Here is a 25,621-nt window from a genome sequence, read left to right as displayed (position 1 = left end):
CCACAATACAACTTAGGAGTAGTCATACGAGGTAGGATAAAGAAAGCCTATAAATAGCCTCATGTCAGTCCAAGCAAGTCTTACTGCCAAACTGAGCTTGGGCCAAACATGCAAAAAATTTTTTTCAGTCTTTGGAGCTTTTAGGACTTCAGAACTGCTGATAAGGGAATGAAGATGGCAGTTAAGGGCATGGCCTGACATAGCTATGCACATCAGAAAGGAAAAGAGTGTGTGTATGTGCACATATAAAACAGGCTTATAAACATACCTATAAGTAGGTGACATTTTACAGACATATACGTACACACACTGGAGAGCCTGGAAGGGGAGAAACCAAAGGGTCGACAGTTGTCATTTCTCCATGGTAGGACTTCTTTTGCTTTTTGCTTATAGGCACTTTCAAAGTTAGCTACGATGTGTATTTTATTTATATACGTCTATCACAGGCTTTGAAATCGAAGACCCAGATTCCATTTTGGGCTCTGCCACTCATTAGCTCTATGACTTTGGGCAAGTCACTAACTTCAAGTCACAAACTTCTCTAAGCTTAGGTTCCTCCACTGACCAGAGATAACAGTGTATCTGCTCTCTATGGTTGCCATCTTCTCTTCCTATGGTTAACTGGAGCCTCTCTCTCCCTGCAAGGCTAAAAGGAGCTCTAGAAGCCAAACCAGACCTATTGAAGGCCCCATCTTCAAAACAAAGACAGGAAACAAGTTCTCAATGCCAATGTCTTGTGGCCAGGCCTATCACTGACCTGAGGTGGGGGCTTTTTTCTCAAACAGGACATCACAGGAGGAAAAAAAAGTAAATTCAAACCCAAATCCAAGTACCAGACTTCTTTCGAGAATTGTCTGTGAGGTAGCAACATTCTTTCTTTCTTTTCTTTCTTTTTTCTTTTTCCCCCAGCAACATTATTTCTTAATTCCGTTGCTCCTTCTATCTCCCCCTCTTGCTCCATTTCCCCCTGCAGGTCCCCTAGTTATCTGGAGGTACTCCCCAAGATCTAGACCAGCACAGTCCGACAGAACTTCCCGTGATGGCAGAAATGTTCTACAACTTCACTGCCTGAAACAATAGCCACTGAAATACTTGAAAATGTTTATAGAGGGAATGAGAAACTGGATTTTTATCTTATTTACCTAAATGAAATATAAATAGCCACGTCTGGCTGCCAGAGAGAGTGGTGCAGATGGTCGCGCTCCTTCTCTTCCACGAGAATCCTCAATCATCACAGTCCACTCCAAACGGAGCTGTCCAGGTCTGCCTGAGCGCAGTCCTGTCACCATCTATATCTCCACCCAGCGTCCTATGTTGATCTGTCCAGGGAAAGCTGTCATTGGACTGCTGGACCCTCTCCCTGAGCTCTCCCTTGTCACCTGCACCTGCCCTGTCCCCGCCAGCCCCGTGGGGATACAATCCTGCCATCCACTCAACCCTCTCACTCAACCCTCTCACTGGGCCCCCCCGAGGCGATGGCCTCGTTCCTAAGGCTGCCTTCTCCCAGGCCATCCTCTCCTCAACTTGTCACCGCAAGAGTCTCCCACTACAGGATCTCTCCCTTCTCCCTACCCAGCTTTGTGTCTGGAGGTGGCCAGACAACTCTGGTTTCCTGTCTCCCTGCTCCAAAGCTTTCAGCACTGCACTGCTGCCTGCAGGTTAAGATACAAACTGGTTGAACTAGCAGATGAGGCCCTTTGCAAATTGGTCCTCCTCCCCACCTCCCGGCTCCACCACTTAGAAACAGCCCCATCAAAACAGCCACAACGGCCAAGTTCAGCCGTCAGGTGAACTGTGTGAGCCACCCTCATGCCTGCCTCTAGGGGGAAGCCCCTCTCCCTCCCGAGGCCACTCCCACTGCCATGCTAGTCCTCGGTCTCATTTCTCCCAGTTCTTGAGACTTTCCTGTCCATAGAACTTGTGTGGCCCTCTAAGAGAAATTAGAGTGTTTGGGGAAAAAAGCCTTGGGCTTTGGACTAAAACAGCCCTGGCTTTGTCACTGACTCCATTCATTACCTTGTATGAAACCTCAAGCAAACTACTTAATTTGTTTCCTTATTTGCAAAATGCAGATGACACCACCGAACTTACAGAGAAGCCAAAGGATAACCAAATGAAATCTAAGTGGGTCAAAAGCCTAGCACAATGCTTGGTACACAGCAGATGAGCAGGAACAGTTAGTGCTCTTCCCTCTCCCATTTGCCCCCACAACACTCCTAACCTCCCACTGCCCTGATCATAAAGCCTACCATTTATCAAGTACCCTCTAATGGCCACGGATCCTCCTAAGTGCTTCTCTGTTATTTCCAATTATTGGCTTCTTTTTGCAAATAAGGATACTGAGGCCCACAGCAGAGAGCAGACGCACCCAAGGGCACAGAACCAAGCCAGTAAATGGCACAAGTGACATTAAAGCCCAGATCTGCCTGCCTCCACAGTCTCCCCCCCTGCAAGCATGAGCACAACATCTTCGAAGAAACTGTCAATTTGTAGAGGTAAGTTCTCTATGAGTCTATCTGGATAACAAAGCAAAAGTACAACGATGGTGTCCACCGGGTGTGAGGGGGTGTGGCTGTCAGTGCTGGGTGGAGGCCATGCCCTACCCTTGCTGAGCACCTACCAGACAGGTCTGGGAAGACCCTTCCTATCTTCTCAGCTACCGGCCTTTGCATTCCTTTCCCAGCACATTAGAAGAACCGGCAAAACCGTGGGAGAAAAATACCTCACGATTCAAACTGTCAGCAGTGAGTGAGCTGGTTCAGTGCTTATCAGTGACACTGCGCTGTGTGCACAGGGGGCCACGGTGTGCACTGTCGCAGCCTACAACGGCAACACGTAGTGGCAAGGGATACACTCAGCTGGGGTGCTTGGGTGGCTCAGTAGGTTAAGCCTCTGCCTTCGGCTCAGGTGGTGGTCTTAGGGTCCTGGGATCGAGCCCTGCTGAGCAGGGAGCCTGTGTCCCCCCCCCCCCCCCCCGCCTGCCTCTCTGCCTACTTGTGATCTCTCTCCTGTCTAATAAATAAATAAAATCTTAAAAAAAGAGAGAGAGAGAGAGATACACTCAACTGACAGGAAGATAAACAGATCCAGATCCAACTACCCAGAATCCAAGTCAAGGCTGTGTTAATGATGGCAGTGATAGTACCACTATCCTAAATGGTATTGATAGCGAATACTTAAGGCTTACTACATGCCAGGCATGGCTTTAAATGCTCTCCATTTATTTAATCTTCACAGCTACTCCAGCAGTAAGTGCTATTATTATCTGCACTTTACAGACCAGAAGGTAAATACAAAGATCTTCAGTAACTTGCCCCTGAACACAGAAATAATAAATGGCACAGCCAGGAGTCAAACCCAGGGAATCTGGGTCCAGGGTTTGTGCTTTTAACCAGTAAACTATATTAACTATCAGAAAAACGTGAAGTTCCGAAAATATTTCTAGCAAAAGAAACAATTTCAGTACAATGATATGGCATTATGGTATCCTCAGAAAAAAGGAATAATTAGTAGGAAAAACAAGTAGAAAGGAAAAATTTTGTTTCAGAAGCATTAGGGGAGACAAAAGGATGAGGGCTCAAGCATTAGATTCAAACTGACAGCTGGAGTTCTGTTCTCAACTCTGTCACTGACCAGTGAGTAATCACAGGCATGTTACCTATCCTCTCTGAGCCTCAATCTCTCCATCTGAGAAATGAATATCCTCTTACTGTACTTTTACGGCACAGTGTGAGACCCACAGACCCATAGTAAGCACTTAATAAATGGTAACTGCTAATAATAATAGTTCACATACATTTTTATAAACAAATTTTTATTTTAAAGGATTTGTTAGTAATACATATATACTAGTAATATATAGCCAAAGTGTTAAGACTTTGAATGCCATGTAAAGTTTGGATTTTACTCTATGATAAACGGGAGCTAGGCGGCTCCTGGCAGGCTGCTGGAAGAGCAAGCGACTCCTGATCTTGGAGTCGTGAGTTTGAGCCCCATGTGGGGCATGGAGTCTATTTAAAAAAAAAAAAAAAAAAGGTGGGGGGAGCTATGTAAATAGCGCACAATGTAGGAAACCCTGGAGAAAAGCCTGTAACACAGGGCACCCAGCATTACAAACAATGGAAAGAATCAATTTTTCCTATTTCAGCCTAGCCACCACCCAAACAGTTCTGTTACTTTCTTAAAAGTTGAATAACTATGCTTCTTCATTTTCTCTTCTTTTCTTTACCTCCTTTAGAGATCTCTAAAAACATATCCTGTGTCCTGCAAACCGACAAGCCCCGGATTCAAGCTCCAATCTGCACCCTGTGCAAATCCGACTTGGGATGGCAAGGGCTAACCATGGCCAGTTCAGCTTTCTTTCTTTCTTTCTTTCTTTTAATATTTTATTTATTTATTTGACAGAGAGATAGAGAGCACAAGAAGGCAGAGCCGCAGGCAGAGGGAGAGAGAGAAGCAGGATCCCCACTGAGCAGGGAGCCGGATGCGGGGCTCGATCCCAAGACGTTGGGATCGTGACCTGAGCCAAAGGCAGATGCCTAACTGACTGAGCCACCCAGGCGCCCCCCCAGTTCAGCTTTCAAGGAGGAAGACTCCAGTGCAACCACTTCACAGCAATAGGTTATAGTGATGACAGACCACTGGATAGATGACATAACTTTTTCCCTCCAGGCTCTCCCTTCGCTGGACCTTCTGTGAACTGTCTGGGCCTGGCCAGACAGCTAAAAGAGAAGTGGCAAGAGCAAACAAGGAAGGGAGGGAAGAGGAGTTCAGAGCATGCTCAGAGAGGAAGGGGGCAGGAGCTGCTCACGTGACTAAGCACTTCAGGGGCTGAACTGCCTGGGTCGCTATAGCTCAAAGTCACAAACATTTTTTGAGCACCTACTGATGTGCAAGGCTGAATCTGGCTGGCATTTGGTGGGGGGGGGGGGAGAGGATGCAAAAATGCTAAGAACAGCAGGTTCAAGCTTGTAAAAATGTAGTTGAACGAGCAGTCAGCAAAGATGAAAATGCAAGGGGCTTTATCCAAAAATTACAAGCAGTCAAGTTTGAAGAAGAGGAAATGAAGGTGAGCTGGGGCAGATAAGACTAGATAAGATAAGAGGGGGCTGCAGCCAGGCTGTGCAGGACTTGAACTGCCATGTGGACACAAGGAAGTGGCAAAACACTCAAGTTCACATACAAAATAGTGGGGTACAATAAAAGGTAGAGTCTCAGGAGATCCCTACGGAGAAGAAGCTTAAGGTTAGGAAGGCTTGTAAGGAAGCCACTGGGTTCATTCAAGTAAGAAGCTACTTATATGAACTATGGGACTTTAAATTTTTTTTTCTTTCCAAAAATTTTTAATTGCAGAAAAAGAAGGGATAGAATGTGCTTATTAGGAGAGGAGAGGGAAGAGTCCAGGATGACTGAGGTTTTTAGTGACTGTATTAACAGAAAAGAAACTGGAGGGAGGACAGAAGAAAGATGATGATGAGTGGTTACCTGGAAGAAACCAGCCTAGGATAGGCCCTGAAGAGAGCAGCCGGGTTTCTAGGCTCTGGGAAGTGCGCATTTGCAATTCCTGAATGTGTTTCCCAAAAGGAAGCACCTCTAAATAATTCAGAGTTTCTATCCCTCCCTCTTCCTCTGACCCGTTCCTCAAATAAATAAATATTTATAAGTAAATAAATAAAGGGATGCCTGAGTGTCTCAGTTGGTAAAGCACCTAACTTTGACTCAGGTCATGATCTCGGGGTCCCAGGATTCGAGCCCCGTATCGGGCTCCCTATGCAACGGGGAGTCTGCTTCTCCCTCTCCCTCTGCCTGCTGCTCCCCTGCTCATGCTCTCTCTGTGTCAAATAAATAAACAAAATCTTTAAATAAATAAGTAAATAATTCAGAGGTGACCTTTTAGGAGGCAAACATTTGCTCCCCTTGTATAGATGGAAGAAAGGAAAGTCAAGAGACACAGCTAATATTATACCAAGGTGAAATAAGGAAAATAAAAATTAAAATATCCAGGCCACTTTGTTCAAATCCTCATCATTCATCCAGCTTCAGCTAGCCTAAGCATCATCGGTGGTAAAGCCTACAAATTTGTTACAGTATATTTTAAGCAGCAAAGAAAACATGCAAGTCAGCTAAGTTCTATGTTCCAACACTGTCTTCCCTCTAATAAATATTGATGCCTCTCTTCCTGAACCTTCCGTCCCTGAGGAATTTTCTATGCAGAGCTCTACTTCTAAGTGAATGTTTGTGGGTCACTTCTCTTGCTCTAGACTCCCACTGTAGAATTCCAACAGAAACTGTTTTCTGAGGGGAAGAAAAGTAGGGGTGGGCTCTCCTGTTCTAGAAAGGAACACAAGGTTAAATGGGACAAAGAGGGAAAATAGAGAAGGGAACAACAAAAGGAGGAAGAAAAAGAAGCACAGTTCTCTTTTGTTCAAAGAAACAAGGTGATTCAAACTCATTTGCTTAGAAGCCAGTGGAGCTTCCCACAAAGGCATAGACAGAGAGAGAGGATGGGCGATATTCCCACCTGCAGAAACATCTAAGAGAATTCCTTTTCTCCACGCTAAAAGGATATGTTGGTCACATAGATTTTACTTACTGAGAGGGGTTGGGGTGAGGGAACACCATCCCAGGGGCTATTTTTCCAACATTCTCTCTGGCTTCTACCCTAGTGATCTAGGTTACCCTTTAGGCTTGCCCTGAGATATAAATAGCATTCATTTCCTTTCTCAGGCCAGACAGACTTTAATGCTTTGTTTCCTGGGTCCAGGGGAAAAAATACTCACAGCACATCTCATTTGCAATCTGAGTTACTATAAAGCTGCCTCACTTTGAATCAACCATGGAAATAAGAAAACCACTTCAAAAGACCAAAATTTGTTTGTTATTACCACTTTGTTAAATCAGCCCAGAAGAGCCCCTATGGGACTTCTGAGTAGTTCTTTCCCTTTCTAGCGCATACCTTAGAATCTTCCAGAACACAGCTCCGGGTCTTTGCATGTGCATGTGCCCAGGATGAAATGCAGGTGAATGTTTTACAGAAGGACAGTGATGAATGCAGAGGCCTATGCAGGATCCCCCAAGGAGCTTTCTGAATAAAAGCACCTTCACTTGCTGGATAGGACTAAGAAGGCATGTGTCCTTATTTCTTTGTAAGAAAAAGCTCCGTAGAGAAGAACAAATAAGTGAAGCAGAAAAGTCCCCACCCGTGATGGCTACTTGTCTGAAGCCAGTGCAATTTCTTAGCCGAAGAGAATCAGATGAACAGGCTACCACTCCACCTGCAGCCCACATATCAGCATCACATCTGTCAGACCCCTCTGTTAGACCGTCAGCTCCTTGAGGGAGCCCTGTTTCTTCTGAAGTGCCTCCCGAGTAGCATTTTTAATCTTTTTTTTTTTTTTAAAGATTTTATTTATTTTTTTTGACAGAGAGAGATCACAAGTAGACAGAGAGGCAGGCAGAGAGAGAGAGAGAGGGGAGCAGGCTCCCTGCTGAGCAGAGAGCCCGATGCGGGACTCGATCCCAGGACCCCGAGATCATGACCTGAGCCGAAGGCAGCGGCTTAACCCACTGAGCCACCCAGGTGCCCCCCCCCAGTAGCATTTTTAAAGCAGCCTTTTGCCTCGGGTTGGTTCCTCAGGCTATCCAGGAAGTGGGTATTTTGATCATATGCGTATAGGAAGAATCCAATCCACTACCTGTTTCTCTTGGGGCCCCGGCTATCCAGGATATCCAGAGGAGGCCCAAAGAGGGACCTTCCTCTGAGGCCAGAGCAACTCTGGAAACAGAGACGAGAGATAGAACTAGGGGCTTGGTGCCCTCTCTTACCAATCTTACCATGACCAACTTAGCAATTAATCACATAACCCCACTTACTGTAGGTACAAAGATGGGGCCAAGTCATTTTAAACCAAAAATAAAACCAAAACCTTGACAATAATTCCTCACCAGCATGTGACTAGGTTTTGTTCTGTGAGTAGAAACGAAAGATTTTGAGATCCCTGCACATTTAGCACCCATGGGCGGATAAGCTGGTTTCAGAGCTGTCCTGACTTCTCCTGGAAGACCTCTCTCCACTTAGGGAATGAAGCCCTCCAGCAATCTGGCGCTGGCCAAGAACACACGACCCACCCCCTTCCGTGGCCACTGGGCCTGTTCTCAGTTGTAGGCTCTCACCAACCCCAGCACCACAGCCCAGAATGTCATGGGAACTGAAGCAACAGCCGTCTCAAGAGCAGTAGTTCAAGTGAGACGAGATAAGCCCAAGAAAGATGCAAACTGTTGGCACCCTCAGGCGCCTCAACTGCGGCTGGTGGCAGCTGCAATGAAGGAAAAGCATAAGCACTAAGGAAGTCCTTTGCTCACCCAATTTCCTCTCATTTTACAAACTTTGTGCAACATGCTATCCCCACCCTCCTTTCCCCAGCCCCTCATAGTTTCCAAGCCTTATAAGAGCAAGTGGAGTGCTGGCCACACTTCCACAGCTACTTGACAGGCTCTTCATCTTTCGCAAATGGCTGAGAAAAGGGGCACGAATGGGTACCAGTGGTCATGCCAGAGCTCACATGTAACTGGTGCCGCATGGGCACACCTAGGAGAAAAACATACCAGAGGGCCCTTGCAGAAAATCCAGGAGCTGGACAGAAAATCCAGGTCTGCAGGTCCTCCCAAAGCACCAGACTGACGCACACTTCAGCCCTGGGCCTCTCGCTTTCCAAAAGACTACCTCCTGCCCAACAATTGGCCTTTTGTGCTGCACAACATTCCCCAGTAAGGGCTCGGTTTAAAGAATCTAGTCCCTTTCACCTGTAACCTCATCCTCGCCATCCAGTCCCAGGGTAGGCAGGGCTCTCTCGGACTCCAGATCTGTGCACAGCCCCATCTATCACCCCCATCTATCTTCGGGCGGGCCGAAGGCCGACAAGAGAGCCGGGCAGCCCCAGTACACATACCCTTCCTCGCCCAAAGGAAGGCTCCGTCATGGCGAGCGCACCCCCAACACAAGCCAAACACGCAAGGTCAGAATGGAGAAACTGAGGCTCAGAGAGGGGCAGCGACCGGCCCCAGGTCACACAGCGAGTCAGGAACGGAGCTTTACTACAACCCCGGCCTCCGGATCCCTGAGTACCACACAGCCATCCGCCTGCCCTCAACCACGCCGGCTAAGAATAATATGCCCACGGAACTTCAGTCCCAGCGTCCCCGCCTCCGAAGGGCCAGGACCTTGGTCTTTGCCCCGTGCGTCCACCGGCCAAACCGCAGGCCGTGCGCGCCCGAGGGCCGGGCCCGTCGCCGCTCCCCGCTCCGAGCCCCAGCCCAGCTACCCACAGCCCGCCAAAGACCTGCAGAGTCGTAGTCCCGAGAGCCGGCGGCGGCGGACATTTCCCTGGCTGCTTCTTCAAGATCTTCATCACGCCGCCCGCACAGTCCCACCCGCTCCGCCCCCAGAGGGGCCCACCCCGCTTATCACCTCCGCCAATCGAAGGCCGATCTTCTCCATAGCCCCGCCCCTAAAGGGAAAAAAGTGCTCGCCCCCGTTGCCGCACCTCCTCCAATCCCTACCAGCCATTTCGAGACGGATACCTGCCTCCGCCAATTCTGGCGAACCGCGGTGCGGTGCCTGGAGGCGAGTTCCAGCAGAGCGGCGTGGGCGGCTCGGGCTCCGGCCGGGTGCACCTGTATCGAGACAGCCACAGGAACTCAGGATCTGGAGTCGCAGAGTCGAAACCTGTGGCGGGAATATGGAAGGAATGCTGAAACATGGGCTTGAAAGGCCTGTTCCACCTCTGCATGACTGTATGCCGGTGAGCAAGTCGCTCGGCCTCCCGGGGAGGGTCCCTAAACCCGCTTCCCGGCGCATGCGGTGCGTTTCAGATTCAAATGCAATAATAAATGTGAAAACAAAAGAAACCTTCCAGGCTAGACCCGCGCCACTCCTCCGGGGTAACTATGTGCCCATGCCTGCGCTTCCTTTGTGTGTTACTCCTTATCCTCACAACTAACTTCAGGAGGTAGGGAACTATTATCCCATGGCAGCTGAGCGCAGAGACTTTAAGTCTAAGGTCAGGCAGTGGGAATTCAAATAGCTGTCAGTAGTCGGGAGCGGGTAGGGTGCTTTAATGGCCCATAATCTCCGTCAGCGACTTGTAAACTACTCCAAATAAACACACACTCTTAAGTGAAAGCAGCGTGCTTGCTCTGGGACATGCCTTCAAGACAAGTCTTCTCAATGACAAGCCTTCTGGTTCCCGCTTAACCAGACTGCCACTCCTTCCTAGAAAGTCTTGAGTGGTTCTGCCTCTCACTCAAACCCAGTTCTGTCTCAGCCCCAAATGCTTTTGGTCTCCTATGCTCTTTTGCCTGGTCTTGTAAAACTGCACAAACCTGAGCGAACTGAATTGGATTTGCAAGAGCATCATAACTGAAGACATTCCAGGCCCCAGTGTGGCACCGCCAGACACAGCTTTTTAAATTCTTTTCATCATTTACATACTGTTAACCCATCCTGGGCCTCATCTGATCCTCACAAAACTCTTGGAATAGTAGGGAAGGGAGGTTCATATCTCCACTGTACAAATGATAAAGTCAAGGCGTAAAGAAATAAAACATACTGTTCACATTCACGACTAGGAAGTAGCTGAGCTGGGATCTGAACTGAAATCTCTGGACCCCGGGGGCATTAGTTAGAACCTAGGGTTGCAAATCTCATCATAGTACTTCAATTGATGAATGAGCTTGGGTAAGTTACTTACCTTCTCTATGTCAGTTTACTCATCTGTAAAACAGGGTATCTACTCTTTAGCATTGCTCAAAAGAAAGAACAGGAGAACATGGTTGGTGTGCATTGTCTAGATGTCTAGAAAAATATCTGGGACATAGTAGGTGTTCATTTCATTAGCTGCTTCTTTTCCCTAGCTGTGGTTTCTTGACCAAGGTAGTTCCACTCCCTGGCCTTTTTTGCTGCACATCATCCACCAAGGACTGGGTGGAGAAAACCTATCTCCTTTCACCTTTCACCTCATACTTCATCATGGACTCCAGTCCTATTATCTGTAAAATGCAAGGCTTGGGCTTGCAGACGGACACCCAAGAGCCTTCAGCAGTGAGAGTCCTCTCTTCTCTGGGCCCCTCCCTGAGGAAGTCCACATGGGACGACTGCTCAGAGAAGAACTTGATTCAGTGCAGGTTCCTGCTGGTTGTCCCAAGTGTGGGCCCCAGAAGGCAGAACAGGGAAGACAGCCAATAGACACACACTTAAGCCTTAAAGAGGGAAGTCATCCTCGACTTCTCTCTCTCCATCTTCATGCCAGCCTCAATTTCTGTTCTTGCATTCAACATATATCCATGAAGGATCTACCAAGTGCCAAGCACTGTTCCAAACACTGGGGGCAAAGTTGTGAACACAACTCAAACTCATCCCCCCCCCCCCAGGGGAACCTTCATCCCCTTCAGTTTGAACTCTCCAGTGCACACTTTGCTCCCTGTCCCCATTACCAGGCCCTTGCCTAAGCCTCAGTTTTGTTTGTTTGTTTTTTTTTCTTTTAAGATTTATTTATGGGCGGGAGGAGGGAAAGAGAGAGAGAGAATCTTAAGCAGTCTCCCTGCTGAGCGTGGAGCCAGACATGGGGCTTGATCCCCCAACCCCGGGATCATGACCAGAGTTGAAACCAACATCCAGGCACTCAACTGACTGAGATACCCAGGCGCCCCTCCCAGCCTAAGTTTTTTACTCCTGAACCCCTGCAATACACTTCCATTGATCTCCCTGTTCTCCCCTTCAGCGCCAGTTTTCCAGGAAATGGGCACATTTTCCTAGATGCAAATCCTACCTTGCCATTCCTTTGTTTAAAACTCCTACAGCTCCCGATGAGCTGTAGGGCAAAGTCCAAAGTCTTTGCTGGTTGATTAAAACCCTTCCCTGAGCTGGCTGTGCTGGCCTCACCTGGCTCAGCTCTCTCCATACCCTCCTACCCGACATTTGATCCCACCCAACAACCTTCTCTTCCCTCAGACAGCCTTTTCCCCCTTGTTGCTTGCCTGGAAAAACCTCGTTCATCTTTCCGCTCTCAGCTTACACATCACCTCCCCCACAAAGTTTTTCTTAATGCAGCCGTTCATATGGGATAGGGTGGAGTGAGCTTAGGAAGCACTTGTAAAAGATTCTGCATCAAAACACAAGAGCTCGGGGCACCAGGGTGGCTCAGTACGTTAAGTGTCTGACTTGGGTCATGATCTCAGGGTCATGGAATTGGGCCCCACATGGAGCCCTGCATCAGGCTTTGTGCTCAGCAGGGAGTTGGCTGCCCCTTGTCCCTCTACCTCTGCTCCTCCTTTCCTCCTACTCATTCTCTCTTTCTGTCTCTCTCTCTCAAATAAATAAAATCTTGAAAACAAACAAGCAAAAACCCATAAAGAGCTCAAGCTCTGGAGAAGACTTTCTAGTCCTGTCTAATCCTGGCTCCAAGGTTTACCAGCTGTGACCAAAGACACCCTCTCTGAGCCTCAGGTGCCCAATCTGTAAAATGGAGGCATTGCTAACACCTACATTGTAAGGCGGCGGTAAGGAAAATGGAGTAATGCGTGAAAAGGTCCTAGAGTGGGGTCGAACACATGCGTCAACGGTGAATGTTGGCTAAGTTATGGACCCTCTCGTACAGAAGGCTGAAACGGTTTCTGAGCTCCTACTGTGTGCTGGGCACTCTCACATGTGTTATGCTATTTAATTCTCATACTCCATGAGGGAGATACTCTTGACATACACAAGTCTACAAGTCAAGGTTCAGACAGGTAAGGTGGTTTGCCCCAAGTTACACACAGCTAGGGATCCGCAAAGATAGGTTTCAAAGGCAAGGGGCTGTGTAGCTTCAAGGTCCGTGCTCTTTGCTATTAACTATTATGACCCCTCCTACAGGCTCCATAGCACAATGGATTGCAGACTGGACTTCTATTACCCCTCCTACACCTACTACTGATAATCATAAGATGAGTTATCTGTATTAGTTGAAGCTTTGGAGACAGATTTCCCCTGCTCATAGGGTAAACTTTAAATCCCTTAACCGGGGGGTGGAGGGGTGGGGGGGGGGAACGCCTGGGTGGCTCAGTAGGTTGAGGCCTCTGCCTTCGGGTCGGGTCATGGTCCCAGGGTCCTGGGATTGAGCCCCACATTGGGCTCTCTGCTCAGCGGAGAGCCTGCTTCTTCCTCCCTCTGTGCCTGCCTCTCTGCCTCCTTGTGGTCCCTCTCTGTCAAATAAGTAAATAAAATCTTTAAAAAAACAAACAAACACCTTAACCAGGCATTCAAGACTCTGTAATCTTGTTTCTACTTCCTTTCGCCACATAGGCCAGGTTGCACCCAAAGCCAGTCTCCTGGGGTGCCTGGGTGACTCAGTGGGTTGAGCCTCTGCCTTCAGTTCAGGTCATGAGTATCAAGGTCCTGGGATCAAGACCCACATCGGGCTCTCTGCTCAGTGGGGAGTCTGCTTCCCCCTCCCTGCCTGCCTCTCTGCCTACTTGTGATCTCTCTCTGTCAAATAAATAAATAAAATCTTTAAAAAAAAAAAAAAAAAAGCCAGTCTCCTTCCTGGCATACCATGTAGCTAAGTTGGAACCCCCTGGACAGTCAGTGTCTCTGGTGAGACCATGATGGAAGGAAGGCACCCCCCCCATCCCATTCCACAGAGACAAGGGGCTGGCTGGAAAGGAAACAAGTAACAGCATTGGGTAACACCTAAGGCCAGCACCACCTGGTGGCTGGGATTTGCATGTTCTGTGGCTAATCCTCTGTTCTGTACAAACTCTCCTTTCCCTGCCTGGCTGAAATCCTGCTCTAAACAAATTTTTCCCCAGAAGCCACTAACCTCTCACTGCTAAGCCAAAGCTAGACTTGTTCCTCAACTGCAGTGGGAGAGAGAGCAGGGTTCAAGGGCAGGAGAGCCCACATACCCGACTTCTCTTGGTTCTAGCTGTGGTTGCCAGAGAGAGGGAAGATGGGTCTCTAGAAGCTTCTGACCTGCCAACGTGTAAGAGATTCTGCATCAGAATCACAGCTGCCCTGTGCAGCCCTGCCCAGAGCCAGGAGGACAAGGAGGACTCTGCTGGATGTAAAACTTGGGTCTGGAAATGGGATACCAGAAATGCAAACACATGTTTGGTCCGTGGCCTGAGGGCACTCTGGCCTCCTGCCAGCAGCTTTGAGAAGGCACAGAAACAGTGGAGTATGGAGCTAAACGGTGGAAAGTCAACTGGCAGCAGCTAGGTCAGTGCGCAGCCAACGCCCCCACCCCACCCCAGAGAACCTGGGGTCTTACCTACCTGGACAGGCCCTGGCAACTTCTTGGAGGAATATCCTGGTGTGTGAACCGAAGGGCAGCTGGAATAAGAGGCTGAGCTCCGCCGTGTCCAGCTGGACAGTCACATCTGAGCCTGCACAGAGGATGTGGGAATTGAGCCCTTGGCCTCCAGGAACCAAGGGCTAAGACTGGAGGCCCCAGAATAGAAGAGAATCAGTCCCGCAAGATCCCAAATCCCCTTTGGTCTGTAAGCAGTTCACCCATACTAAGTTACTTAATTTCTCTGGGCCTCCGTTACCTCGTCCATAAACTAGGGATGAGAATAGTAATAACCTCACAGAGTCGTGAGGAAAGCAGCCTATGATGCCTATGAAGCTCCTAGCACAGTGCCTGGCACAAGAGAACCAGGGATTAGATGTTCATTTCTGTTGTTCTTACCGCCGCCCCCACTACTGCAGTCTAGCCAAGGAGATGAGCATTAAACAGATTCACCAGCGATAATTAAATCACCGTGAGTGCCACAGACCCGGCGAAGATGAGAAAAAGGAATGCGTATGCGTGAGGCTCAGACAATTTCAAGGGGCTCAACACAAGCTTCCTGGAAAAAGCCCAGTATGGACTGAAGCCCCGAAGGACAAGTTGGCTAAGTGAAAGGAGGTATAGGGTCTTTCAGGAAGAGGGAACAGCAGGGTCAGGGGCTCGGCAGGGGGCGGGGGGGCGTGTCATGTCCGAGGTGATGGAAGCCATCCAGAGGATTCCAAGCACAGCAAGGAGGAGGAAAATGGTGGAACCCAGGCCAGGGAAGTGGGCGGGCCTGATCCTACAGCGTCCTGCTTGCCACAGGAAGGACATCACATCACCATGCTCTTACTTCACACCATTCTTCTCTGCAGCTCCTCTACCCCCTGTCCCATCTGGGACTCACGCTGAAAGGACCACTCACCAAGAATGTAGAGTTCGCCATCTGGGGACACTGTAGGGAGGGAAAGGCAAAGGCCCTTAGCCATTGAGCACCCTAGCCCCTGCAAGGGCAGACATGACCCGGGGACCCAGAGGAGAGGGACTCATACCACCCAGTCCCTGTGGCACCTTCTTCCAGCGTAAAATCCCGTGAGACTGGCACTATCTGGTCCAAAGAGACATCGTCCCCCGTAATGGCCATCCTCCGGTGCGTATACAGGAAGAGACTAAGGGCAGGAAGCAGCAGTGAAGACAGGGCTCCCTAGCTGTCCCTTAGGCCTTGCATGCTCACATTCCCTCCTTGGTCCCTAGGGTCATGCTGGTGATGCCCAGCCATGCACAGTCCTCATGCCCTCTCTGTCCATGGTGCCCATCAGAGACCACCATTCTATGGATAGGTCCACAAAGCTGAACATGTCTCATTTGGGGGGCACCCCTGCTTTGTGAGTAAAACACGTGCGTGATCTAGCCATTGCCTGTGACAGCAACAGTACAACTTCAGCCGCCCTCTTCCCTCTCTGACCACAGTTTTGCTATCTGCAAAGTGAGGGCAGCAGATTAGAAAATGTCTCTTGCCTCTCCCTCCTGGCTCTGAGACCATGAGGCTCACTTTCTGGCTCTGAGACCTTTGATAAGAAGTCTTCATTCTCTCTCTGCTTCTGTGTAATATGTAGACATTACTAGCAACATTTACTGGGTACTTTCTGTGCCCTTCACAGGGTCTGAAGCATGTTACCTGTACTAACCCACTCTAACCTTTAACCTGGACAAACTGAGGTACAGAGTTTGCTTGCTCCAGATCATGGGGCTCAGGGGCGTGGGTGGGCTCACTCGATTAAGCATCCGACTCTTGATTTTGTGACCCTGAGCCACACTCAGGTCACAGTCTCAGAGATAGAACCCTGCGTGGGGCTCCATGTTATGGAGCCTGCTTGAGATGCTCTCTTGCCCTCTCCCTCTGCCCCTCTCCCATCCCACTGGCTCGCGTGCTCTCTCCCTAAAACAAAAAGAAAAAACAGTCACGTGGCTCAGAAGTAATAAAACCTGGATTTGAATCCAGGCAGAAAGACCACGCAGCTCAAGATCTGGGCAAGTACACGAAGTCATCTATGCGTGAGGTGTTCCTTCATCAGACTGTTGAAGATTTTACGAGCTAATACACATGAAGGGCTTAGAATATAATGTTCAAACAATATTAAGTATCATTAGTATAATTAATCTCGAAGACTTAAGACTGGGCCCCAGAGGGATGGCTGAGTCCAGCTGGAGGGTACAGTGAAGAATAACCCGGAGGCCTGACAAGCAAGGACCAAACCCCTCACTTACGCATGTTCCTGGCCACCTCGTTTTGGGCGGTGACGCACAAGTCCCAGGAGGCGGCTCTGTCTGCTGTCTCCCTCACACAGCACACCTTGTAGTGCCTGCTGCATAGAGTCAAGGGAAACCAAAACAAAACCCAAGGCCAGGCCTCTGCCAGCCCAGCCCAGCCCAGCCCAGCCCAGCCCACCTTCCCTGCCTTTCCACCACTCACCCAGACTTGCTGTGTGACCTTGGGCGAGTCACTTCACTTCTCTGATTCTTCCTCATCTGTGACTTGGGGACTGATAACCCCCAATTAACAGTAGGTTGGGAGGATAACAGAGTATTTAAAGCACAGGGCAGAGTCCAGGACTGCGCAAGTACTTAGTCCCCGATGGCAGAGAGAGGGAGGAGAGCAGACAGATACATAGACAGGTCCATTCCACTGCCCAGGGTCAGGGCAGGTGCCGGGGCTGGGAGCTCCATGCTGGGAAGGATATGATGATGCAGTATTCCCCCTCAGCCAGAGTCTCCTGGATCGCCACAGACTGGTCCATGCTGGGCTCTGCTGGGCAGACACACCCTGGAGAGCAGCAGATAGGAGCCCCCTTTGGTCAACGTGTTACCCAGGAGGTGATGGAGCTGCCTCAGAAGGCTGGGGGCAGGGAAGAGGGACCCTTGTAAAGAGAGAGGGTAGAGGAGGCCTGACCATCCTCTTCCTCCTCCTTAGATGGGCCTTTTAGTTTCTAGGGGGAAGGGCCATCCCTTTGGCCCTGGAGGGATGTACAATTTGTCATATTACCCTTTGTCTGAAAGGGCATCCAGTTGCTTCTGAGTGGGGTCCTGTCAACTAGTTGGAAGGTGGGTGCCTTGTCCCCTTACTGGAGAGGGAGACATGGTCCCACTGCCCCTGGGATAGGCCTCCGTCTCCCTTTATGGGGAGTAGTAGTAGTCCTCTCTGGGAGGCACCTCTCTGGGAGGTGTCCATGGTGTGTCTGCATGGGTTTGGGGGTAAATGTCCTATTCCCAGGAAGGGAGGTGTCTCATCCTGGACAAGGACCCCAGTCCTGTTCCTCTTTCCTTGGAGACAGGAAAAAACATCCCATTGCTCCTTGGTCCTCCTGCCAACCCAGCAGGCCTCATTGCATCAGCCACAGGCCAGGGGGGTGTCCAGTATTGACAGCCACAGGACAAGGGTCTCAGCCCTCAGTTTGCCCACTCCCTCCTGCCCAGCCCTGCTCTGGCCTCCCTGCTCCGCACCTGCTCCCAGCCCCCTGCCATTGTCACCTACCTCCTGAGCTGTCACCGCTGGGTACGTGGGACACTGCGGCCCTGGCTGGCCAGGGACTACGTTTCCCAGCAGCCTTTGCGCCACAAGCTGGTCAGCCAGCCTGCAAGTCTCAGCATGCCCGCACCAATCACAGAGGTGCTGGTGGGGGGAGGGCTCCCCCCCCCCCCCCCCCCGCACCTCCACTCCCCACCCCCATTAACTCCTTAGGTCCTGGGCTATGATGGGTTCCCGGTTCCGGAAGGTTTTCTTTTTTTTTTTCTTTTTTTTTAAATTTATTTGACAGACAGATCTCAAGTAGTTGGAGAGGCAGGCAGAGAGAGAGAGAGAGAGGAGGAAGCAGGCTTCCCGCTGAGCGGAGAGCCTGATGTGGGGCTTGATCCCAGGACCCTAGGACCATGACCTGAGCGGAAGGCAGAGGCTTAACCCACTGAGCCACCCAGGTGCCCCCCGGAAGGTTTTCTTTTCCACCGGGCCCTTTAAGTCTTGGGGCCAGAGCTCCCCGCCTAGGGCCGGGAAGGAAGACAGCCACGTCTGCCTTAAGGGAAAAAAAGAATGCATTTTGACTTTCTCCTCTATTCTGTCCTCAACTCCTCTCATCCCCGCTGGCCAGCTCTGGCCTCGACTGGAACGCTTTTCCCCCACAGAACTACCTTGTCCTAGCTAGAAGAACAGCACTGTTGAAGAACCATCGCCTCAGTTTCCCAGGTGGAGAAACTGAAGATCAGAGAGGTTAAACGGCGAGACCAAGGCCCTGCAGCTAGCAAGTGGCAACACTGGGCTCAGCTAAAGTCTCGCTCCAGCTTCCATGCATTGACCCTGCCACACACCGCCACCTTTCCTCCCTTCTCCCTGTGTGCGTGACGTCTCTGCGTGACGTGTGCGTGACGTGTGCCTGACGGGAGCACCTGGTCCTGCCTGCCTCGTGGGACTGCTGGAAGACAATGGATGTGAGTGTGCTTTGTAAAGGTGTTACCCTGTTCCTGTGCACTGCCAGGAAGAGAGCCAATCCTCCTCCTTCTCCTCCCTCTCCCCCACCTCTGGGAGGGGAGAGGACATGGGAGGGGGCCCCCCAACTCTCAAGACAGCCTATAACTCTTAAGCCTCCTCCCCTGATTTACGCACTTTCTCCTTTTGGGCCTTGATTTCTGCATCTAAGATAAGGAGCTTCCCCCAGATGGAAAAAAGGGGCCAGCTCTGATATGAGAGTCCAGGACAAGTCTCTCACCCTATTGGCTATGTCACTGTAAGCTGAAAGCTCCCTGAGGAGAGGGCTATGTCTTTTCCATATCACCCAGTGTGGTTTCTGGCACAGTCGACCTGCAGACTGTGTTTACTGAGCCAGGGAATTAATGAATTGTCCTAATGCATACAGCTTCTCTTAAGCTTTGACCCAAACGGAAGGGTCAATCCTGGGGAAGGAGTGGCCACTGTGACCTCAAACCAGTGCCCCCTTCTCTTTCACTAAGCTGGGAGTTGCTGCCCTAATGGCCAGTCCAACTCTACACATGGAAATAGCTTCCAGAAATGGATGGCACCTTCTTCCCAATCTCCTTTTGCCAGAAATCCACAATTCAAATGGACCTCAAGTTTATTTGAATTTGATTTCAAAGTTATGTGGGGGATGAGGAGAAAGTGAATTGATTGAGACCCTTAGAGATAAAGGGGGTGGGGTCACCAGGAAAGTAGGGGAACCCCAATTCCTCCCCACTCTTAATGACAAAAGCTAGGGAGGAAGGTCTGGGAAAAGTGGATGGGGCCAGATTTTGGTGTCCTCCCATTTGATGGGGGTCAGAAGAGAGGTTCTGTTTTTCCAGACGAACCCCAGCCTCTCCCTGGGACTGGCGCTGAGGCCCTGCCCCCTTGGAGTGCACCAAGTTAAGGCCGAGGCCCTGGGAGGGAGAAGTGAGGATCCTAGAACCCAGGCTGTGGATTCCATCAATCCTTTTCACTAAAGATTTAGTTGCAGGTATCAGAGCTGGGGTGGGACTGGGGGCTTGCAGGGACTATGGGGTCTTTTTAGCTGCTGCTCCCGGGTTCTGCTGAGTCCAGCTAGAGGAGTGGGAAGGGAGCAAGGCAGAGTGGAGGAGCAGCAGCATGGCCCCAGCCATGGCCCAGTGCAGGGGGCTCCTAGTGAAGATTCCCATCCAGTTGGAGGCAGTTGCCTGGGGCTGAGGCTTGGCAGCACCCCTCCTAGCAGGGCTGAGCCACAGCCCTGGGACCCCCAGGGGTCCCTGCCATGCAGGCTTGGCTGCAGCCCACAGTATGGCCCGAGCTGGACCAGTTCAGCTGCAAGAAGAGATGGGACCATTTATACTCCACTTGCCCCTGGCCCCACTCACCCAGGCAGAAAGTGCTAAGTGGGTCATGGGCTGAGCTGAACCTCCCCGGTCCCCGAGCTCCCTCCCCACAAGGTCAATCAGCCAGGCCCCAGAGAACATCCAGGGTGAGCAGAAACAAGGAAGCCTGCCATGGAGACTTGGAAAATCCCAGCTGCTGCCCTGGATTTGGCATAACTCAGAGCTGAGAGGGATGAGCATGCTGGACCCCAGGCAGCCTAGCCCCCAGCAGGTCTAGCTCCAGCCAGATTCTTCAGCTGCTGACCTGCTCTGTGCAAGCCGGAGGAGAAAGGGCACAGTTCTGAGGGAGGACAGCCCGCAATCTTTGGAGTATTCTCAGTGCTCACCGCACAGCCATCCGAGCCCTCAGGGCCCAGGGTCACAGCTTTCTGCCCTTCAAAGAAGTCCCTCCCTTGCAGGAGAAGGTGGCACAGGTTTTCCCCTGCAAGAGAAGGTGAAGGCAGGCTGAGGGGCTGGGAACTCCATTGGGGCTGCACAGGGCGTGAATGCTGCACAGAAGCAAGGAGCCTCATGTGTCTGTCCGTTGGTCCGAGCCCCCACTCTTTTCCTGGCCTCTGCCTCCTAGAGCCGGCAGGTATGAAGGGGGTTCTCTCTTGGCGGGTCACCAGAAGTATAGTGGGAAGCAGCTTGTCCTGTGGAATGGTCAGGTGGCCTAGGCCTGGGAGCCCTGCTGGGCCCACACCTAGGGACGTGTTGAGATACCTCTGCTGCAGGGGGAGTGTGGTGGTAACTGCTCTTCGAAGTCCAGCCCCCACTGGCTCATATTTGGCAGGGGCCGGGTGCAATCACAACCGGAAACTCCGGAAACTCCCCAAGCTGCCAGCTTGGACCAGCTTCCATGGAGCTTGTGGGAAGGGGAGTGCTGGTGGGGAGAGGGGGAAGGAGGGGCTGGGAGGGGTAAGCTGGAGGGGGTGGGACCACAAATGTACGAAGCTCGTACTTGGGGAGTGGTGAAGAGAGTAGATCCTGAAGGTAAGGAAGGGTAAGCCTGGCCAGGCTCAGAGTTTAGGGTGTTGCTAGAGGCTGGGGGTTGGTGAAAACTGAGCTTGGACTCGAGGGCTTTTCAAAGAGTGGGATTCAGAGTTGGGGGCTTGTAGGTGAGCAAGGCTCAGAGCTCAAGGGGCCAACGGGAGAAGTCAGAGCAGGGGCAACAGAGGAGGGGCTCTGGCTTCAGGCTGGTGGGGCTGCTCCGCCAAGGCTGGCTCAGAAAGTACCATACCCTGTGGGCTGCCACTGTGGTCCCTGCACAGAGCAAGGGCCTGGACTGGCAGCCTGCTTGTTGGCTCCTCAGGCAAAGGCTGGGACTGGTTTCATTTCCCTCATAACTGAGGTTGCACTGGGCTGCATGTGTAGTGGGCAGCACTGAGTCGAATCAGCTGGAAGAATAGAGTGTGGGGATTCTGGGAGGAATAGGGACGGCCAGTCCTGGACCAAGCTCAACCCCCTGCCCCAACCCCAACAACCGACTCCTCTCCCTCCTGTCAGCATCTCTCTCCCAGCCCCTTGCCTTACCGCATGCAGGGGCAGCAGTAGCGCAGCCCCGCCCCTCACCTCCCAGCAGCGGTGCTCCCCAGGCTCTGTTCGTTGAACTTTGCCTCCTGGTAGCCACCCCAGGCTCTGTTTGGTTGAACTTTGCCTCCTGGTAGCCCATCTCTCCAAAGCTGTGCATATCCGAGGATAGGCTTGAACCCAGTGGCTCCATTCCCATGGGTGAAGGCATCAGGAGGCTCTCCTCCTGGACAGGAGCAGGGGTCAGCTGGCTTCACCCAGGTTCTGGGCTACCAGTTAAGACCAGCAGGAGAGGAGAAGGAGAGGGGGGAGCACTGCAGGGAGAGAAACATAAGCAACCACCTTAAGGGTCACAAGTCAAGGAAAGGTCAAGTGAAAGAGGTCATGAGGTCAGGGAAAAGGAGGGGCAGTCTCAGGGTCCAGCAACAGTCATGAGTTAGGGTTGGTCAGAGTCCAGGAAGGGCTGGGTTCCCCAGGCTGAGAACAGCTACTTCTGAGCAAAGCAGCCGAATGGCTACTGCTGGCCACAGGCGTCTTCTGTCGAGGTGCTGTTGGAGCCAGAGAGTGAAGGACCCAGCTGAGGGCTACACACACAAGGGTCAGGGGCAGTGCTTGGGATCCAAGGTGCTGACGTGAGGCTTGGCCGGAGGGGCCACGTCACTCTCTACCCTCACCCCTTCTAATTTTATTTTCCTTTTGTAAGTAATCTCTACTCCCAACATGGGGTTCGAACTCATGACCTTGAAATCAAGAGTCACATGCTCTAGGTACTAAGCCAGCCAGGCGCCCCTACTCTCACCTCTTCTTACCACCAGGCGCCTCAGTCTCTCTGCTGCTCCCTTCCCCTCCAACACCACAAGCAAGAGGCAGCTCTCGCATCAACACCTGTCCAAGGGGAACTGTTTGCAAAAGTGAAGAGGTCAAGAGAAAGGCCCAGAGGCTCTCTAGACGTCTGTGTCCATGTGAAAGGAAGGAAGGGCTTCCCACATAAGGCTCTTTTCCTCCTCCCTGGTTTGGATAGATGAGGCTGGAGGGACAGCTCGAGTGTGAGGGGGCCAGGCACGCAGCAGAATCAGAAAACCTGGCTGGTTAGCTCAGCTGCCTTACTTTTGGCTCTTGCCCATCTACTTTAGATTGCGCACCTCTCCATGCATAGAGAGCACATTCCCAATGTTCCCCGTGCCACGCCACTCCCCTAGCCATCGACCTACTTGCACACCTGAGGCTATGTGTGCATGCTGCAGCCGCTGGAATCGCTTGTCAGCTCCGGGACTTCCTTCCCACATTGCCGCCACGGGGGCCACAGTAGGATGTCCAGACTGTAGCCAGAGGGAGAAATTAAAGCCAGTTCGCAGCACCTGCAGATTGAAGGACCCCCATCCCAAAGTCCCACTGGGACATGCCCATTTGTGTAGATCAGAAGCCTGGTGGGTAGAGAAGACTCTCAGGAATGAGAGAAGGGTGGGGAGGCCGTGTTCGTCCAGAACCCACCTGGAATGGGAGAATTTGGGCTGGCTGGCGATAGAAAGGGTGGTGTGCGGGGAGAGACCACAGGTGCATTCCTACCATGAGAACTCTTCGGTGAGGCTGCTAGCAGGATCCGAACAATGAGGGGTAGCCATCGTCCGAAGGCTAACGTAATGCAGAGGGAGGGGAAACATTGCCGAATCCTGCTCACTCCCCCAGCATGTTGGTTACATTTATGGTACTCTTCCTTGTGAAGCCTTCCAGCTCAAGTTGACCCCCCTGGAAGGGATCAGAAGGAAAGTGGAGGAACGGGATGGCCAATTGGGTCTGGACACAGATGAATGGGCTTTCCTTTCAGGGGTGGGACCGAAGAGACTCCTGTTCCTGGGAGTTTCATCCCAGGATCAGCCTCTGGGTTTAGCTTCCTGCCATCCTTCCTTCTCTGATGAGCATCCTTTCTTCTTGAAGAGGGAGCGGAGTCACCTGTTCTCAGCAGGAAGCACCCTGGTCTCCACCAGGAGGTGGAGGTTCAGATTCCATTTCTAAGGGAGAGAGTCCTTTAAGACTAGGAACCAAGAATGGATTTCTGGGCATTCGTGAACCTTAAAAATGGAGTGCAGAGTATCTATGCACATGTATTTTCCTGGGGAGAAAGCCCACACAATTTTTATCTTTGTATTTCTTTTTTTTTTTTTTAAGATTTTATTTATTTATCAGAGAGAGAGCACACAGAAGCAGGGGGAGCAGCAGGCAGAGGAAGCAGACTCTTGCTGAGCAGAGAGCCTGATGAAGGGCTTAATCCCAGGATCCTGGGATCATGACCCAAGCCAAAGGCAGACACCCAACAGAGCCACCAAGTTGTCCACATCTTGTATTTTCCAAAGAAACCTAGGATCCCAGAAAGATGAAAGATTACTGCTATAAGCCAGGGAGGAACCATCCTGCTCCTGCCCGAGCTGATCAGGGTGCTGAGCGGGAACCCTGTTCTTGCTATGGCAGAGCCCCTTAAATCCAGATTTCAAGGAGCGCCCTCTATGAGAACTGGTTCTGCCAGTCTGCCCGCGCCTCTGCTGATAGCTCTGTGCCCCTCGGGCCTGGTGCAGTTGGCCGGGTGGCTTTCTCCCTGCCCAGGTTGTCACTGGGCCTCCATACCCCTGCTCCTGCTCCCACTCACCATCTCACCTCCACCTAATCCTCAAGGTTTGTAAATCGAGCTGGGACACGGAAGGCACTAAAAAATATTTGGATGAATGTAACAAAGAAGAAAAGGATCCACAGCTGCAACAGCGAAGGACCCCCGGGTTCCTCCGAGGCTACTGTGGTGCCCAGTTCGTAGGGCGGTGGTTACCTGGGCAAGGGTGATGGCGGGACTCCTCGGAACCTGATCTGCCTCCCCTCCCCACGGTAGAAGACGGGTCCTTGCACTGACCTTGGAATCTGTGTACCCACTTCCACAGAGGAGGTTCTGAGGGCTGTGACAGTTGGGGAGCACCAGGTACATCCCCGGGGAGCCCCTGTGATGCCACTGCGCTAGCAGGAAGGCTGGAGGACGCGCCCTCCCGTTTCCCACTTCCAGGGCTTTGTTCAACTCTCTTCCCACATGGCAGGGTCTCCTTGCGCTGGAGGCCAGTTTTTGGTATTCAGTGCTTCCAGTTGCTCAATTAGATTTAATTATCCACTCACTGTGCTTCAGGAGCTCAGTCCCTGGGGAGCTTGTCCAACTGGGGTTTTAAGCAACAGGAGTCAAAGCACAAAGAAACATGTGAGGAGGTGCCAAAAGAGATGGTTAAACCAGGAGGGAAACAGCAGCCCAGAGTGACGTGCCACAAAGGCAGGGGTGGTGACACCTTACTGCTGAGGAGGCAACCAGGGCAACATGGGAGCGTGAGGAAGAGTGCCAGTTCTGGAGCTGGGACTTTTAAGCAGATGGATTACATACAGACAGGGGCGCCTGGGTGGCTCAGTCGTTAAGCGTCTGCTTCTGCTCAGGTCATAATCCCCGGGTCCTGGGATCAAGTCCCTCATCAAGCTCGCTGCTCAGCAGAGAGCCTGCGTCTCCCTTTCCCATTCCCCCCTGCTTGTGTTCCTTCTCTCGCTGTGTCTGTCAAATAAATAAATAAAATCTTAAAAAAAAAAAAAAGTACAGACAGACAAACTGAAGGTCTGAGTGCTGAGAGCCAAAGGAGGCCTCTGGAGAAATCCTGTTCTGGACAGGCTCTGGGCTTCAGACAATCATGCCTGTGGGCAGATCACTGCCTCCTTGGCTCCCCTAGGTCTTTCCATGTGGGATACCAGATTCAGATGTCAGGGCAACTGCTCAAGCCACCCAAATCTTGGTTACTTGGTGTTGGAGTACACAAGCATATTAGCCACTTCCTAGTCAAGTAGGGATCTTGCAGAAGAGACAGACAGACAGGATCACCAAAGACTTGTACTGAACTAGCAAGCCGGTG

At 51.2% G+C, this 25,621-nt stretch overlaps 1 protein-coding gene across 7 annotated transcripts in view; it reads right to left on the bottom strand.

Annotated features, from left to right (window-relative positions):
• INPP5B (inositol polyphosphate-5-phosphatase B) overlaps positions 1-17,934 on the bottom strand; it is a 48,469-nt gene extending 30,535 nt beyond the window's left edge. The window contains exons 1-7 of one of the 7 annotated variants that reach the window (XM_046008563.1): positions 17,836-17,934; positions 17,045-17,127; positions 16,572-16,666; positions 15,375-15,472; positions 15,229-15,258; positions 14,308-14,418; positions 9,584-9,724 (exon numbers count right to left, since the gene is read on the bottom strand). In XM_046008563.1, the coding sequence (XP_045864519.1) occupies positions 9,584-9,724; positions 14,308-14,418; positions 15,229-15,258; positions 15,375-15,472; positions 16,572-16,666; positions 17,045-17,101 (532 nt within the window). In that variant the 5' untranslated portion in view covers positions 17,102-17,127; positions 17,836-17,934. Of the gene's footprint in view, positions 1-1,142; positions 1,319-8,948; positions 9,149-9,338; positions 9,448-9,579; positions 9,725-14,307; positions 14,419-15,228; positions 15,259-15,374; positions 15,473-16,571; positions 16,667-17,044; positions 17,128-17,835 lie in introns of those variants that run through there. The other 6 variants (XM_046008573.1, XM_046008602.1, XM_046008583.1 and 3 more) reach the window with 6 other exon arrangements.
• Between the last annotated feature and the right edge of the window lie 7,687 nt (positions 17,935-25,621).

Source organism: Meles meles, chromosome 1 (assembly GCF_922984935.1).
Source record: "Meles meles chromosome 1, mMelMel3.1 paternal haplotype, whole genome shotgun sequence".
Classification (NCBI taxonomy): Eukaryota; Metazoa; Chordata; class Mammalia; order Carnivora; family Mustelidae; genus Meles; species Meles meles.
This window is presented reverse-complemented; position numbering and strand designations above follow the sequence as displayed.